General features: G+C 41.8%; 1 protein-coding gene across 1 annotated transcript; it reads left to right on the top strand.

The window, feature by feature from the left end:
• Positions 1 to 3826: 3826 nt before the first annotated feature.
• NPY2R (neuropeptide Y receptor Y2) lies at positions 3827 to 12479 on the top strand. Its single transcript, XM_010968536.3, has 2 exons — positions 3827 to 4821; positions 9349 to 12479. The coding sequence occupies exon 2, from the start codon at positions 9371 to 9373 to the stop codon at positions 10517 to 10519; it is 1149 nt and encodes a 382-aa protein (XP_010966838.2). The 5' UTR covers positions 3827 to 4821; positions 9349 to 9370; the 3' UTR covers positions 10520 to 12479.
• Positions 12480 to 12697: the final 218 nt, after the last annotated feature.

The raw sequence follows: 12697 nt of genomic DNA, 5'->3' as shown, positions 1-12697 counted from the left end.
TAAATAATTTCTCAGGAAATCCTGACACTAAGGTAAACAAATAAACAAACAAACAAAAACCTACTTTCTGGCAGAGTGAAACCAAGAGGACTTTCCCTCAGGAATCAAAGCATATTTGTTCTTTCTAGTGCTTGTTAAAAAATTAAATTAAAAAATTCAATTGCAGTTGCAAAAGCCACATTTCTAGGGGTCAGTAGCCATGTGTGGCCAGTGGCTACTTTATTGGGCAGTGCAGATATAGAACATTTCCATCATTCCACAGAGTTGTTTCAGATGATGTGTAGTTCTTTCTTTGTTCTTTTTACAATGGTTATAAATTACTTTTATAATCAAAATAGCCATGAAATTATTTGCACCTTGAGGGATGCTTTCTTGCTGTCATAATAAATTTAGACTGAATGAAATCCAGATTATGATTTACTTTATCTAAAAATATGCATCATAAATGCTCTTCTCTCCTGATATTATCTAATTAAAAAAAATTTTTTTTTGAGTTATAGTAATTTTACAAGGTTGTGTCAATTTCCAGCATAGAGCACAATTTTTTAGTTATACATGAACATATATATGTTCATCGTCACATTGTTTTCTCTGTGAGCTACCATAAGATCTTGCATATATCTCCCTGTGCTATACAGTATAATCTTGTTTATCTATTCTACATATGCCTGTCAGTATCTGCAAATTTCAAACTCCCAATCTGTCCTTTCCCACCCCCCTCCCTCTTGGCAACCACAAGTTTGTATTCTATGTCTATGAATTTTTTTTTTTAGATTCCACATATGAGTGATCTCGTATGGTATTTTTCTTTCTCTTTCTGGCTTACTTCACTTAGAATGACATTCTCCAGGAGCATCCATGTTGCTGCAAATGGCGCTATGTTGTCATTTTTAATGGCTTAATAGTATTCCATTGTAAATATACCACATGTTCTTTATCCATTCATCTGTCAATGGACATTTAGGCTGTTTCCATGTCCTTGCTATTGTAAATAGTGCTGTTATGAACATCGGGGTGCCAGTGTCTTTCTGAAGTATGGTTCCTTTTGGATATATGCCCAGGAGCGGGATTCCTGGGTCATATGGTAAGTCTATTCCTAGTCTTTTGAGGAATCTCCATACTGTTTTCCACAGTGGCTGCACCAAACTGCATTCCTACCAGCAGTGTAGGAGGGTTCCCTTTTCTCCATAGCCTCTCAAGCTGTTCTCTGAAATTCCTCATTCTCACTATCTAAAATACTAAATTGTTCAGTTATTCACCATGTCTGCTTCAGAGACTTATTGAAAACATCTATTCAACCAGGAAAAGAAAATTACTTATTTAGCAATTAAGCATTGGCTGTATTCCTTTTATATTTATGTGCACTGAGGAATGGCCTCTGGGGTAGGGAAAATGGTAGTAGAGTCATGTTTTGGATATTTGAGAAAGTTTGTCAAACATCACATACTAATATCAGAGGCTACAATATTGGAAGCCCAAGGGCCAGTCTTCAGATATCTATCTATCTGTCTATCTTGTATCTATATCTCCTTATCAATTTTGGTCTGCATAGATCTGGGCATCCTGTAGGTTTGACTTTTTAAAGATTAATTTCTTTCATTTAAAATTTGGAAGATTTCTAATAATACAAATTTTGCTTCTTTTAAAATATCTGGTCTGACAATACTGGATCTAGATTTTTGCAAGGCAGCTTAGTGGAATCCAGGAAGCAGCCTCTTCCTTCCAAAGAAGCATGTGTTTTTGTGTCTTTTGAGTTGTCATAGCCCCCACCACTCTCTACTACTCCTACACCCTAGCCTGCTGGCAAATTTATGCCATTGGGCCCAGCCATGGAGGCAACTGAGTTTGAGTCTGCTCCCTATTTGAGGGGCAATCAGCACATCTGGTTAGATGAGAAATTGCCTGAGGAACTAAATGATTTGATACAAGAGAAACCAGGCAGTTAACAATCCCACTCTGTCTCAATTTGTATTAATGAATATTTCACCAACACTTTTGCAACATTCTATCAGTGTCTTGATAGGGTTATTGGCATTTATCAGAATGGTTCACTGTTGCTATACTATGCAGGATATACACATTAAAAGATATCAGTTAGACTTTAATGCACAAAAAAAGGCATGAGTTAATTGTCAAAACTATCCTTGATAATATGGCACACAATAAAGCAACTTTAAGTTCTTTGATCAGTTTCTCATGCAATTCCATCCTTTACTGGAAGACACTAATCAAAGACGTCATGCAATCTTATCAGGATTGCTGACTAGATGTCTGTGGATCTATGTATACATGTATAGAAGGGAGTGAGACAAATATTTGTATATGCCTGTTAAGATGCTTTTGAAAGACCGTTCTGAGGGTGGGGGTCATAGCTCAGTGGTAGAGCATGTGCACGAGGTCTTGGGTTCAATCCTCAGTGCCTCCCTTAAGGGGGGGGTGTTAATGGAAAAATATTAAAAATAAAAATCAAAACATAAATTTTCAAAAAAGACAGTTCTAACAAGAAGCAAATTTGTTCTATGCAGTCAATATCAGTGAAATCAGTTGAATCCTCCAAAGCAATTACTCTAAAAGACAACACTCATTTGTTTTCCTGTATATTTGTTTTTGTGATTGTTTTAAACCACTCCTACTCTCCTAAAGCTACAACTCTTTGGCACATAATTCATTCTTCGCTGGGGGAAATATATTAAGAATCATGGAACCTGCTGCAGAAAATACATGTGTAAACAATGAATATTTCTCCAAGGTAAAAAATGTACAGAGATATTTTAAGTGAAACTGTGAAGAACATCTTGAATATTTCTAGTTCTGTGCACTTTTTATTTCTTGGCAGTTGAAGAACCCAAGCTGCTTTGTTTATCAGTGATGTCTATGTGCTCTTGTGGGTTTAATTCTACATTAACCAGATCAACTTCAAATTAGACCAAGTAAAGTTGCCTTACATATGCAATACTGTTAGGTGTGGACAAGTCCCCATTGGTTGAAAACTCAATGCTTTTGAGAAGACGACTTAATGTTTTGGAGAGTATTTTTTGAGTAGCTTAGTCTTTTTTTGTGTTTCAGAGAAATTTCAAGTGAAGCAGCGTGAACATCCTCATTACAGAAATGAAGAGACTGATGCATAGAAGAAAGTAATGTGTGCTAAGCTCTAGCACATGACATTTGAGGAAAAGCTTTGGTTTCCAGTTTCAGGCTTTTGTTTTCCCAGCTTGGTAGGCTCTGCTGCCCCCTCTGAAAATGAAGAAGGGAAAGAGAGACTGAATGGCTCTGAAATAAGAGTTTCTGGGAGGAATACCGAGGAAACAGACCTCGCAGCTTTTTTGACTGACTCCACAGTCCTGTTTTCCTCTGATGCACTAACTCAGCCTGGCGGGCTCCAGGCATTAGGAGAGGGCATCGCTAGGAGGAGACAGGCGAAAGGATTCCGGAGGCACGCGCGCATCGTGGCAAGAGTGGTTTGGGTCAGGACCAAAGAGCGAAGGATTGGGAAGACAGCTAACTGGAGAAAAAGATAATTTGTTTTGGTTTTTGTTTTGTGAGTGTGTGTTTTGTTTTCTTTTGGTGACCCGTTGTTTTCCTTTTCCTATTCTAGCTTTTGCCCCAGTGGGAGCACACCATATGGGGCTGCTGGCTTTTGAACCTGCGCAATACGTAACTTGTAAACTGTCAACAGACACCTGTTCAGGAAATTGCTGATGGTGGGCAACAAGGATCCGAAGTCGCTTTACCTTCTCATTGGAGCGCGACAACCGCCTAGTTAGAGTTTCACCAGCGCCCCGCACTCCCTGGCCGAGGGTTGGTCCTCCGCGGGCAATCGTGTGGGGCGCTTCTCCGTGGTTGTGCGCGGGTCCAGCTCCCCATCTTTGCTTTTGCAAACAAAAAAGCAGCAGCTCCTGGCTGGAGTTCTGGGGTTTCCCAGCCCCGCCAAATCGCGGGGCTTCTGCTTCCCAGGCCCGCCTCGTGCCAGCTCAAGGTGTCCTCAGGTCCGCAGCACTCGCACTGGGAACAGCAGCCCCGTCGCTCGCAGCTGGGACTGTCTGCCTGGCGGCCTTCACCCTCGCCCTGGCCTCTCTTGGGCTGATGTGCTAGCTCGGCCCGAGCCTGGGGTGGGGTGGGGGGGCAGGCTGTCCTCGCAGGCTCGTTGGACCATCTCTCGCGGAACTGAGGAGCCGAGAGCAAAGGGAGGGGTTGGTGGAGGGGAGAGGAGGTAAGAGTGCTGGGAACGCCCAGAGTATCAAACTTGGAGGTGGCCAGTGGACATCAGGGGGAGAAGCAATAGCAGGTGACCGTGCGGACCCGCGAGGCGGCGCTGGGCGGGGTCCCGCTGCCCGCGTTCCAGGCTCTCCGGGCGGAGACCTGGACGCTGTCCCCCGCGCCCTCGCACGGAAACTTCCCCGCCCGCTCTCTGCTGCGGGGCCCTTGCCCCCCACTCCCTGCACCTGTTCTTTGTTTGTTTATTTGTTTTCCTTTTCGAGGGAGGTTCGCCTCCACTCCTCCGGAGCCTCCCATCTCTCCCCGCTCCCACCCCCGGGCGCGCCGCGCGGGGCGGTGCGGTGTCCGCGCGCTTGGCGGCGGAGGTGGGCGGCGGATCCCAGCGGCACCAGCCTCCCCGCCGTTCCGACCGCCGGGAGGACGCCGCGCTCTCCTGCTCTCCCGCGCGCGCTGGCTGCCCTGCACCCGCTGCCGAGCCGAAGGCACTAGGTCGGCCTGTGGGGACCTTCCAGTGCCCTCTCCGAGCCGGCGGCTAGGTAATCATCAGAGTGACCCGCGCGCGGCACACATCTGGCTTCCACGTCTCAGCAGAAACGCGAGGGCCGGGTCAGTAAGTGTAATTCATCTTCTGGGGACCAGGCAAAGCCCCAAAGAAGCTTTCGGGTCCCTTGAAGAGGGGATGGGGGAGGTCCTCGTGAGGGTTTTTTTTTTTTTTTTTCTCATTTATGTCGAAGATGGGCACTGGGGGGTGATACCATCCTTACTTTCTACTTTCGCTAGAATTTTCCTTACCGACTGAAGATTCTTGATATTTCCTTGAAACTTCTTACAGAGAGGTTAGTATCTTAACAGAACAACAGGTTATTACTGTTGCTGACTCTTCCTTACAAGTCAAACACCTGTTCAGGCTCAGGCAGTAGGTCATACTGGATTCTCCAAAGCTGTTCAACAGCGGACCCATTTGTTTAAGCGTTCTCTGGTTCACCAGAAGGGCTCACCCTCTGGTAGAGCATGTGGTGGACAAAAAAAAAAAAAAGAGAGGCGAAAGGAAAAGCTGTAAGGCTTTTGATATTAGGGATACATCATTTAAACTGAATGATGTGAAATGCGCAGTACTGTTTTCAAAGGTCAGAGGCTCAAATATCCAGAAGAAACATTCTCAGTCCCCTTGGTGAATATTTTCAACTTTATGCTTGTCAGGCAGTCATGTCTTGCATGGAGCATTCTTGGATGGCCACACCCCCTTCCTTGAGGATAAACACGTTTAGGGCATATGGCATACTTTCTGGGATTTTTTTTCCCCTGAGAAAAATTCCTGGAAGGTTCTGTGATTGATAAGATGTTCAATTTTACTAAGGCCAACCTGTGACAATAAGAATACTGTTGCAAAAAGCCCCACAAATTTAAATATGGAGTCAAAGCATAAACTGGTTTCCCACTCAATCTGAAGTTCTTTGAATCTCTGGGAAAACAAAACAAAACAAAACAAAAGCAAAACCCTGAAGCCATTTTCATACTCTACAAAGAAATAGTTCTATAGCAGAATCTCTAAAGATTTACTTGTTGAAGAAAACTGTACCATTTACAGTTCTCCTTAAATGTCTTGAACAATGTGAATGCCTCATTTTCACCACATTTCAAAGAAAGGAGTTTTCCCTCTTTCTACTTCTCTTTTAATTTTTGTGCTTTTGAGTTCCTAATCTGGGGACTCCCTCTATGTACTCTCTTTTCTTCTTCCATTTTTCCAGAAGTACAGTCATAAAATGATACATTCTCTGGGTAATGCTCTGAAACTGGCTGAAAGCCAGTCCTTGCTTGAGAGTAGCTATTAGAACTCACATGCTAATAGCCTGTAGATCCATAATCGTTCCTGTAGAGAAGTTTCAAAGAAAGGAATAAAGAAAATAGAATTGAAAAGAAAAAGTAAAATAAGTTAATAAGTCAAATACACTCCTCATAACCTTCTCCCTCAGGCTTACTCTCAATTTAGTTTGGTGCAAACCTCAAACTCAGACCTCCTGGAGTCTTGTTGGTTCTGTTAATGACTTGTCGGATTGACTAACGGTGCTCTGTAAAGTCTCTTTCTCAGTCTAAGGGAAATGGAAGGGTCCTCCAAGATTTGAATGGTTAGTGTCCATTTTCTGTAATCACTAAAGAATGGAGGCAAAGGCAAAAGAGGGCCTGGACTCCTTGGAACATTCTGTTTGAAATTTACGCAGAAAGAACTAGAATTGATTAGTAAGGCAAATGCATGAGGTCACGGAGTACATGGGAATCTCCGTCTCTGTAAGAAGCAACTATTAGGGTGTGTGTGTGTGTGTGTGTGTGATAAGCCTTTGAGATAGAAAGTTTCCTTATGGTGTATACTGACCAATAATTTTTAGTGTTCTAATCAGGGACTGACTTGAGAGGGATCTTGAAACAACTCTTCTTGCAGAAATGGTTACGTGATTAAGAACAAGAAAGCAAGCTCAGGGATGTCCTATCAGAGCAAGGATCCTATATAGGCAATTATCTTCAGGAAAGGAAAGGATCAAAATTGTCACTTTGTACTTTGCTGAGCTCAATTATTCAGAAAAATTGTGCTTTCCTTTAGCTTCATATTTGCTAAGATTTAAACAATGGATGGAAACGATCCAGTCTCTGTCCTGAAAGAGATTGCTGTGGGGAGGGGGTTGAAGGAAAACAGTCGTGATGTGGTAGGTGCTACTTGCTGCATTAGAAGTGAGCACAGGTTGTTGGGATAACCGACAGGCTTCTCAGTTCAGAACAGGGAAGGCAGAGAAGCGTGAGAAAGGCCAACGTGTTGCTGCAATCGGGAGTAGTTCCGTATGACAGAATCACAGGATATATGCTGAGATGTCAGGAGAGATGAAGCCAGAGGGGATGAGCTCAGCAAAGGGTTTGAATATCATACAGTGGAGGTGGGCTTTCCTTCTGAATGTCAGTGTTACCAACTTGTGGGTGTAGTACCTTCAGTGGGAGAGCAAATTAATGAAAGCATATATGTATGGGATCAGCACATCATGCAAAACAGAAACCATTCAAGAAGGGAAAAGAGAATGAATTGAATGCAGAAACCTGGTTATACAAGTGATGGTAACCAAGCAGGGGATGTTGAGGCCACCCGGGGATTAACAAAAGCAACAAGTCTTTACTACCTCCAGCTACAGGGACACAGAGAAAGTGATGTGACAGGGACCAGGGACCTCCTCTGGAAACAAAATCGTGACAGATCTGTGGGAACCTGCCATAGATGGGCAGCTAAGGCATGCCTGGAGAGAGATGGAGGGAGAAGAGTACAGTGGCTTCTGGCTTCTCCCTCCCTCCTGCATTCTAATTACCTGCCAATGCCTCCCACTGGCCAAACCCAGCCAGCATCCCAATGATTTGGGAGCCTAAACATGTGGTCTGTAAGAATCTGCCCACTAAGAGCAGGGGGAGGAATGGAGTTGGGCACACAAGCCCAGCCAGACATTGTCTGTGGGCTGAATACAAATAACTCACCTACCAATGTAGGTAGATGTGATTCTGATTCATGAAAAACCAGTTCATTTGAAAGAGGTTCTGAATTAATGATGGAAGCTTTTGTCATTATGAGTATATTCAAAAAGTACTGCCATGATGATGTTAGGCTCCAGATATTTTTATAGACTTGAAAAGGGAACTTTATATCAGAAACTGATATGTTATATTGTTTTAAGCAACTTTCAGACATTGAGGGAAATGATGTGATCACATTTGAATTTCAGAAAGACTATTTTAATGTCAGAGTAGGCGCTGTCCAGTGAATGTAAGAGCCTTGGAGTAAGGGCACTATCCTGTTGCCTGTTCCTCCAGCATGAGTCCCAGCTGCTGACGTAAGTTTCTAATACTTGCCGAATGCATGTTTGAATAAGTATAAGTATATCATGAAGGTGAAGCCACCCTGGGCATTTAGTAGATGCTCAATTGTATTGAATGAATGATCGTTAAGAGAATGAATGAACAAATGAAAGGTGGAAAGAAAGAAGGAAAAGAAGGAAGGAAGGAAGGAAGGAAGGAAGGAAGGAAGGAAGGAAGGAAGGAAAGAAAGAAAAAAAGAAAGAAAGAAAGAAAGAAAGAAAGAAAGAAAGAAAGAAAGAAAGAAAGCAAGCAAGCAAGCAAGCAAGCAAGTGGGAGAAGAAGGTTAGATGACTATTAGAGTAATTATGGTAAAAAATCAAGGCAGCCAGAATAAATGTGATAGAAATAAAAGGACCATTGGGAGAAATATGCAAGAGACCAGCCTGAGGGTTCTCTTAAATGTGAGAACTAAAGGAGATGAAAATGCCTAGCATGGTTACCTGCTTCTTAGCTTTATGTGGCTTAATTAAGGGGGGATAGTGTTGACTGAATGGGGCACACAGAAGGGACATTCTGAGGGTGAGGGGAGCGATTGGGGAAGAAATGTGTTAAAACTTTTGTACTTAGGGGTTAGAGAGAGACGGAATTCAGATTGGACATATTTTCCTGTGGTTCCTGTGTAGAATTCTGCTGTGTCAGGTAGGAAGTTTATTTCAGATCCCCAAAAAAAGAAGCTATTTTTACACAGGCTATCTATTTCTAACACTAACCCATCCACTAGGAAAAATGGCTACGAAACCGAATCTGCTCAGTTTATCTTAAATTTTTCTACTAAAGTCCAGGCACCAAGCAAAGGGTTTTAATATGTCTCTTTTTCATGCAATTTGTTGCTATATTTATGAATTTAAAACAGTCAAAATATTGAAGATAATTTTCTTTATCAACCTTAAAATTAATTTGATGAATTTATAGCAGTTATAAAATTAATTTAATTAAGTTTCTAATATCCATCTCGCTTAAAATGCATTGAATCATTTGGTAGCACTCACATCGAAATTATGTCTATACTATATAGGTCTAAGATTTTGTCTTCATAATATATATTTCAAAGACCTGATTTAATCTATGCACATTCGTGAACAGACTTATTAAGGTGTCCGCTTTATTGAAATGTTCCACTATGTGCAGTTGTAGGGATCAGAGGACAGGTACTTTGAGCCCCAACCAAACTGAAACCAACCCATTTGTAATAATCCTTTCACCCTTGTGTTTCCCTTGTTCCACATTTGTTCATTTTTTAAATTGTAGATTCTTGTGCTAGTTGCTGAAAATGGGCCCATTAGGTGCAGAGGCTGATGAGAACCAGACGGTGGAAGAAACGAAGGTGGAGCAGTCTGGTCCAGGGCACACCACTCCTAGAGGTGAGCTGGCCCCCGACTCTGAGCCCGAGCTCATAGACAGCACCAAGCTGATCGAGGTACAGATCGTACTTATATTGGCCTATTGCTCCATCATCTTGCTTGGGGTGATTGGCAATTCCTTGGTGATCCACGTGGTGATCAAATTTAAGAGCATGCGCACAGTAACCAACTTTTTTATCGCCAACCTGGCTGTGGCCGATCTTCTGGTGAATACCCTCTGCCTGCCATTTACGCTTACCTACACCTTAATGGGGGAGTGGAAAATGGGTCCTGTCCTATGCCACTTGGTGCCCTATGCCCAGGGCCTGGCGGTACAAGTGTCCACCATCACCTTGACGGTAATTGCCCTGGACAGGCATCGTTGCATCGTCTACCACCTGGAGAGCAAGATCTCCAAGCGAATCAGCTTCTTGATTATTGGCCTGGCTTGGGGTGTCAGTGCCTTGCTAGCAAGCCCCCTGGCCATCTTCCGGGAGTACTCACTGATTGAGATCATTCCTGACTTTGAGATTGTGGCCTGCACGGAGAAGTGGCCTGGTGAGGACAAGAGCGTCTATGGCACTGTCTACAGTCTCTCCTCCTTATTGATTCTGTATGTCCTACCTCTGGGCATCATCTCTTTCTCCTACACTCGTATCTGGAGTAAACTTAGGAACCATGTCAGCCCTGGAGCTGCCAACGACCACTATCATCAGCGGAGGCAAAAAACCACCAAAATGCTGGTGTGTGTGGTGGTGGTGTTTGCGGTCAGCTGGTTGCCTCTCCATGCTTTCCAACTTGCTGTGGACATTGACAACCAAGTCCTGGACCTGAAGGAGTACAAACTTATCTTCACCGTGTTCCACATCATCGCCATGTGCTCCACCTTTGCCAACCCTCTTCTCTATGGCTGGATGAACAGCAACTACAGAAAGGCTTTCCTCTCAGCCTTCCGCTGTGAGCAAAGGATGGACGCCATTCACTCTGAGGTGTCCGTGACATTCAAGGCTAAAAAGAACCTGGAAGTCACAAAGAACAATGGCCCCAGTGACTCTTTCACAGAGGCTACCAACGTTTAAGGGCAACTGCCGTGTGAAAATAGATGGATGAATTCTGACCAGAGCTGTCAATCTGGTTGAGGAGGGCATTCAGGTGCCTCCTGATTTCCCATTTTAAGGAAGAAAAAGAGCATCTGAATGGAAGCATCTGCAGTGTAACTCGTGGAAAACTGGTTGGCAGAGTGTAGGTAAAAACACTCAGATTCAATGAGGCAGCAAAAGTTTGCTTACAGTTGCTTGGATGGTAGGTTGAATTATGAGTAAAAGCAGAGAGAAATGCTTTTAACTGTTTCCCAGAGTGAAGGAAACAGGAACATGGAGTTGGTGGTGTCAGTATTGCTAAAAGATGGTGGGTAAATAAGTTGACTTCCAGATCACATGAGGGCAGAGATTGGGGATGACGTGTAATTTGCGGCTCCCCCCTCATCTGATGAAAAGGCTACCAATACCAACTTTCCTAGAACGCCACAGACGTTTCTCTATTATATTTTGGCTTTTTGTTATTCTTCCTATGTATGCTGCAGGTAAATGTTACCAACTGTTTGAATGACTTCAAGGAAATAAACTGAAATTTGCTATGTAATTAGTATTTTGGCAAATGATGGGGGAAGTTTTTACCACCCAATTAACCAATTGTTTTTGTAAAAACAAATGCACATTTAATGAAAAGTTTCTTCAACTTAGAATTGAAGGCTGAAGTTCTCAGAGAAATGCAAACCATTATTTAACTTCTCATTTCAAGTTGTCCCTGCTTCATACAGTTACTATTTACAGAATAAAGAAGCATGCAACTCAATACTTTAACTCATTGCTTAAGTGTTACAACTTTTTGAACACATATTTTTCCTCTGCTGGAGCTGAGTTTGTTCTCACTAAAAATTAAATCAGATTAGAAAATAGTTTCATGGCATTTTGTAACATTTTGGTGTGATTTGTAAGCAGTTTTGCGCAGGTACATAGCTCTAATGTGTTTACTGCAGTGTTATTTTTTCTGAAATTCATCTTCCATGGACACATTCATGATTCATAAAACAATAGAACATCAGAATGGCACCCATCTGGTAAGAACTGTTAAAAACATTACATTTGTTCCACTTTGAAAATGTTCTGCTTGGACCAATTTCAACAAAAATTATCTGCTTCTCAAAATAATTAGCTGTATTTTTGGATAACTTATGAATACATACATAATATAATTTTACCTATAAAGGGTGGAACATAGATGCTATAGTACCTTTTTTTTTTTCAATGATTTCATAAATACATTTTTATTTCAATAGTATCCAACCAAAGATGCTTAAAACTCTATTATGTTCATGAAAAATAATTGAGATGTTAAAATAGCTGTTAAAATAGTTGGAGGCTGTTAAAGAAGTTTCATTATAATCATATTTTTATAAGTATACCTGAACTTGTGAATAGATTCTTTAAATTTTAAGTCAATTCAGCATGACTATCGCATTTAGTTACAAACATTAACTTTATGAACAGGAGAGATTTATTTTATGGCTACATATAAAATTTATATTACAGCTTTTATGGAATTATTTCCATGCTAGAAATAAAAGACTGATCTTGAACTGCACTGCACTTTTAGGAAACTGAAAAAGAATGGAAACAGTGGAAGTTAGATTGGGTATAAGACTGAATAAGAAGTTAATAATGTATATCTGTAATATATAACTGAAGAATTCATTTTTCTCTTGGACCTGATGTAACTGTCTAAGAAGAAGCTTTTTGTCTTTTAAATAGCAGTTACTTTGCTTGAGATGCTAATAGATAATTGTGGTTAAAGGTTTTTTTCCCTCTTGGAGAATTCTTAAACTGTAGGAAATGTGCATGCTACTGTACCACCTGTGGTCATAGTAAATTATTAGAATCCAATTAATATATGTGATCTAATTAATTCTGTTAACTCATCAATAAAATGTCATTTATGTAGTGATTTGATGTGTTGAAATAAAAAGAATTGGGGAAGTTAGAGAAATGTGCACTATTTTATGTCAGAATGCCTGTCCAAGATGCGATCGTCAGCCTTTGACACAACTAAAGAAGGGGAAATAACGGTGGCTCCCGGACAGTTAGTCTAGCGCACGCTCCATGGGGTCTGTAAGGAACCTGAGTCATGGACTCACTTCTGTGGCTACAATTATAATCCATATTCTGACAGTGCCTGAATCTCTATGTTCAGCTCAGACT

The sequence above is a fragment of the Camelus bactrianus genome, chromosome 2 (genome assembly GCF_048773025.1).
Source record: "Camelus bactrianus isolate YW-2024 breed Bactrian camel chromosome 2, ASM4877302v1, whole genome shotgun sequence".
Taxonomy (NCBI): Eukaryota; Metazoa; Chordata; class Mammalia; order Artiodactyla; family Camelidae; genus Camelus; species Camelus bactrianus.
The sequence above is the reverse complement of the archived record's forward strand: the minus strand, read 5'-3'. Positions and strand labels throughout refer to the sequence as shown.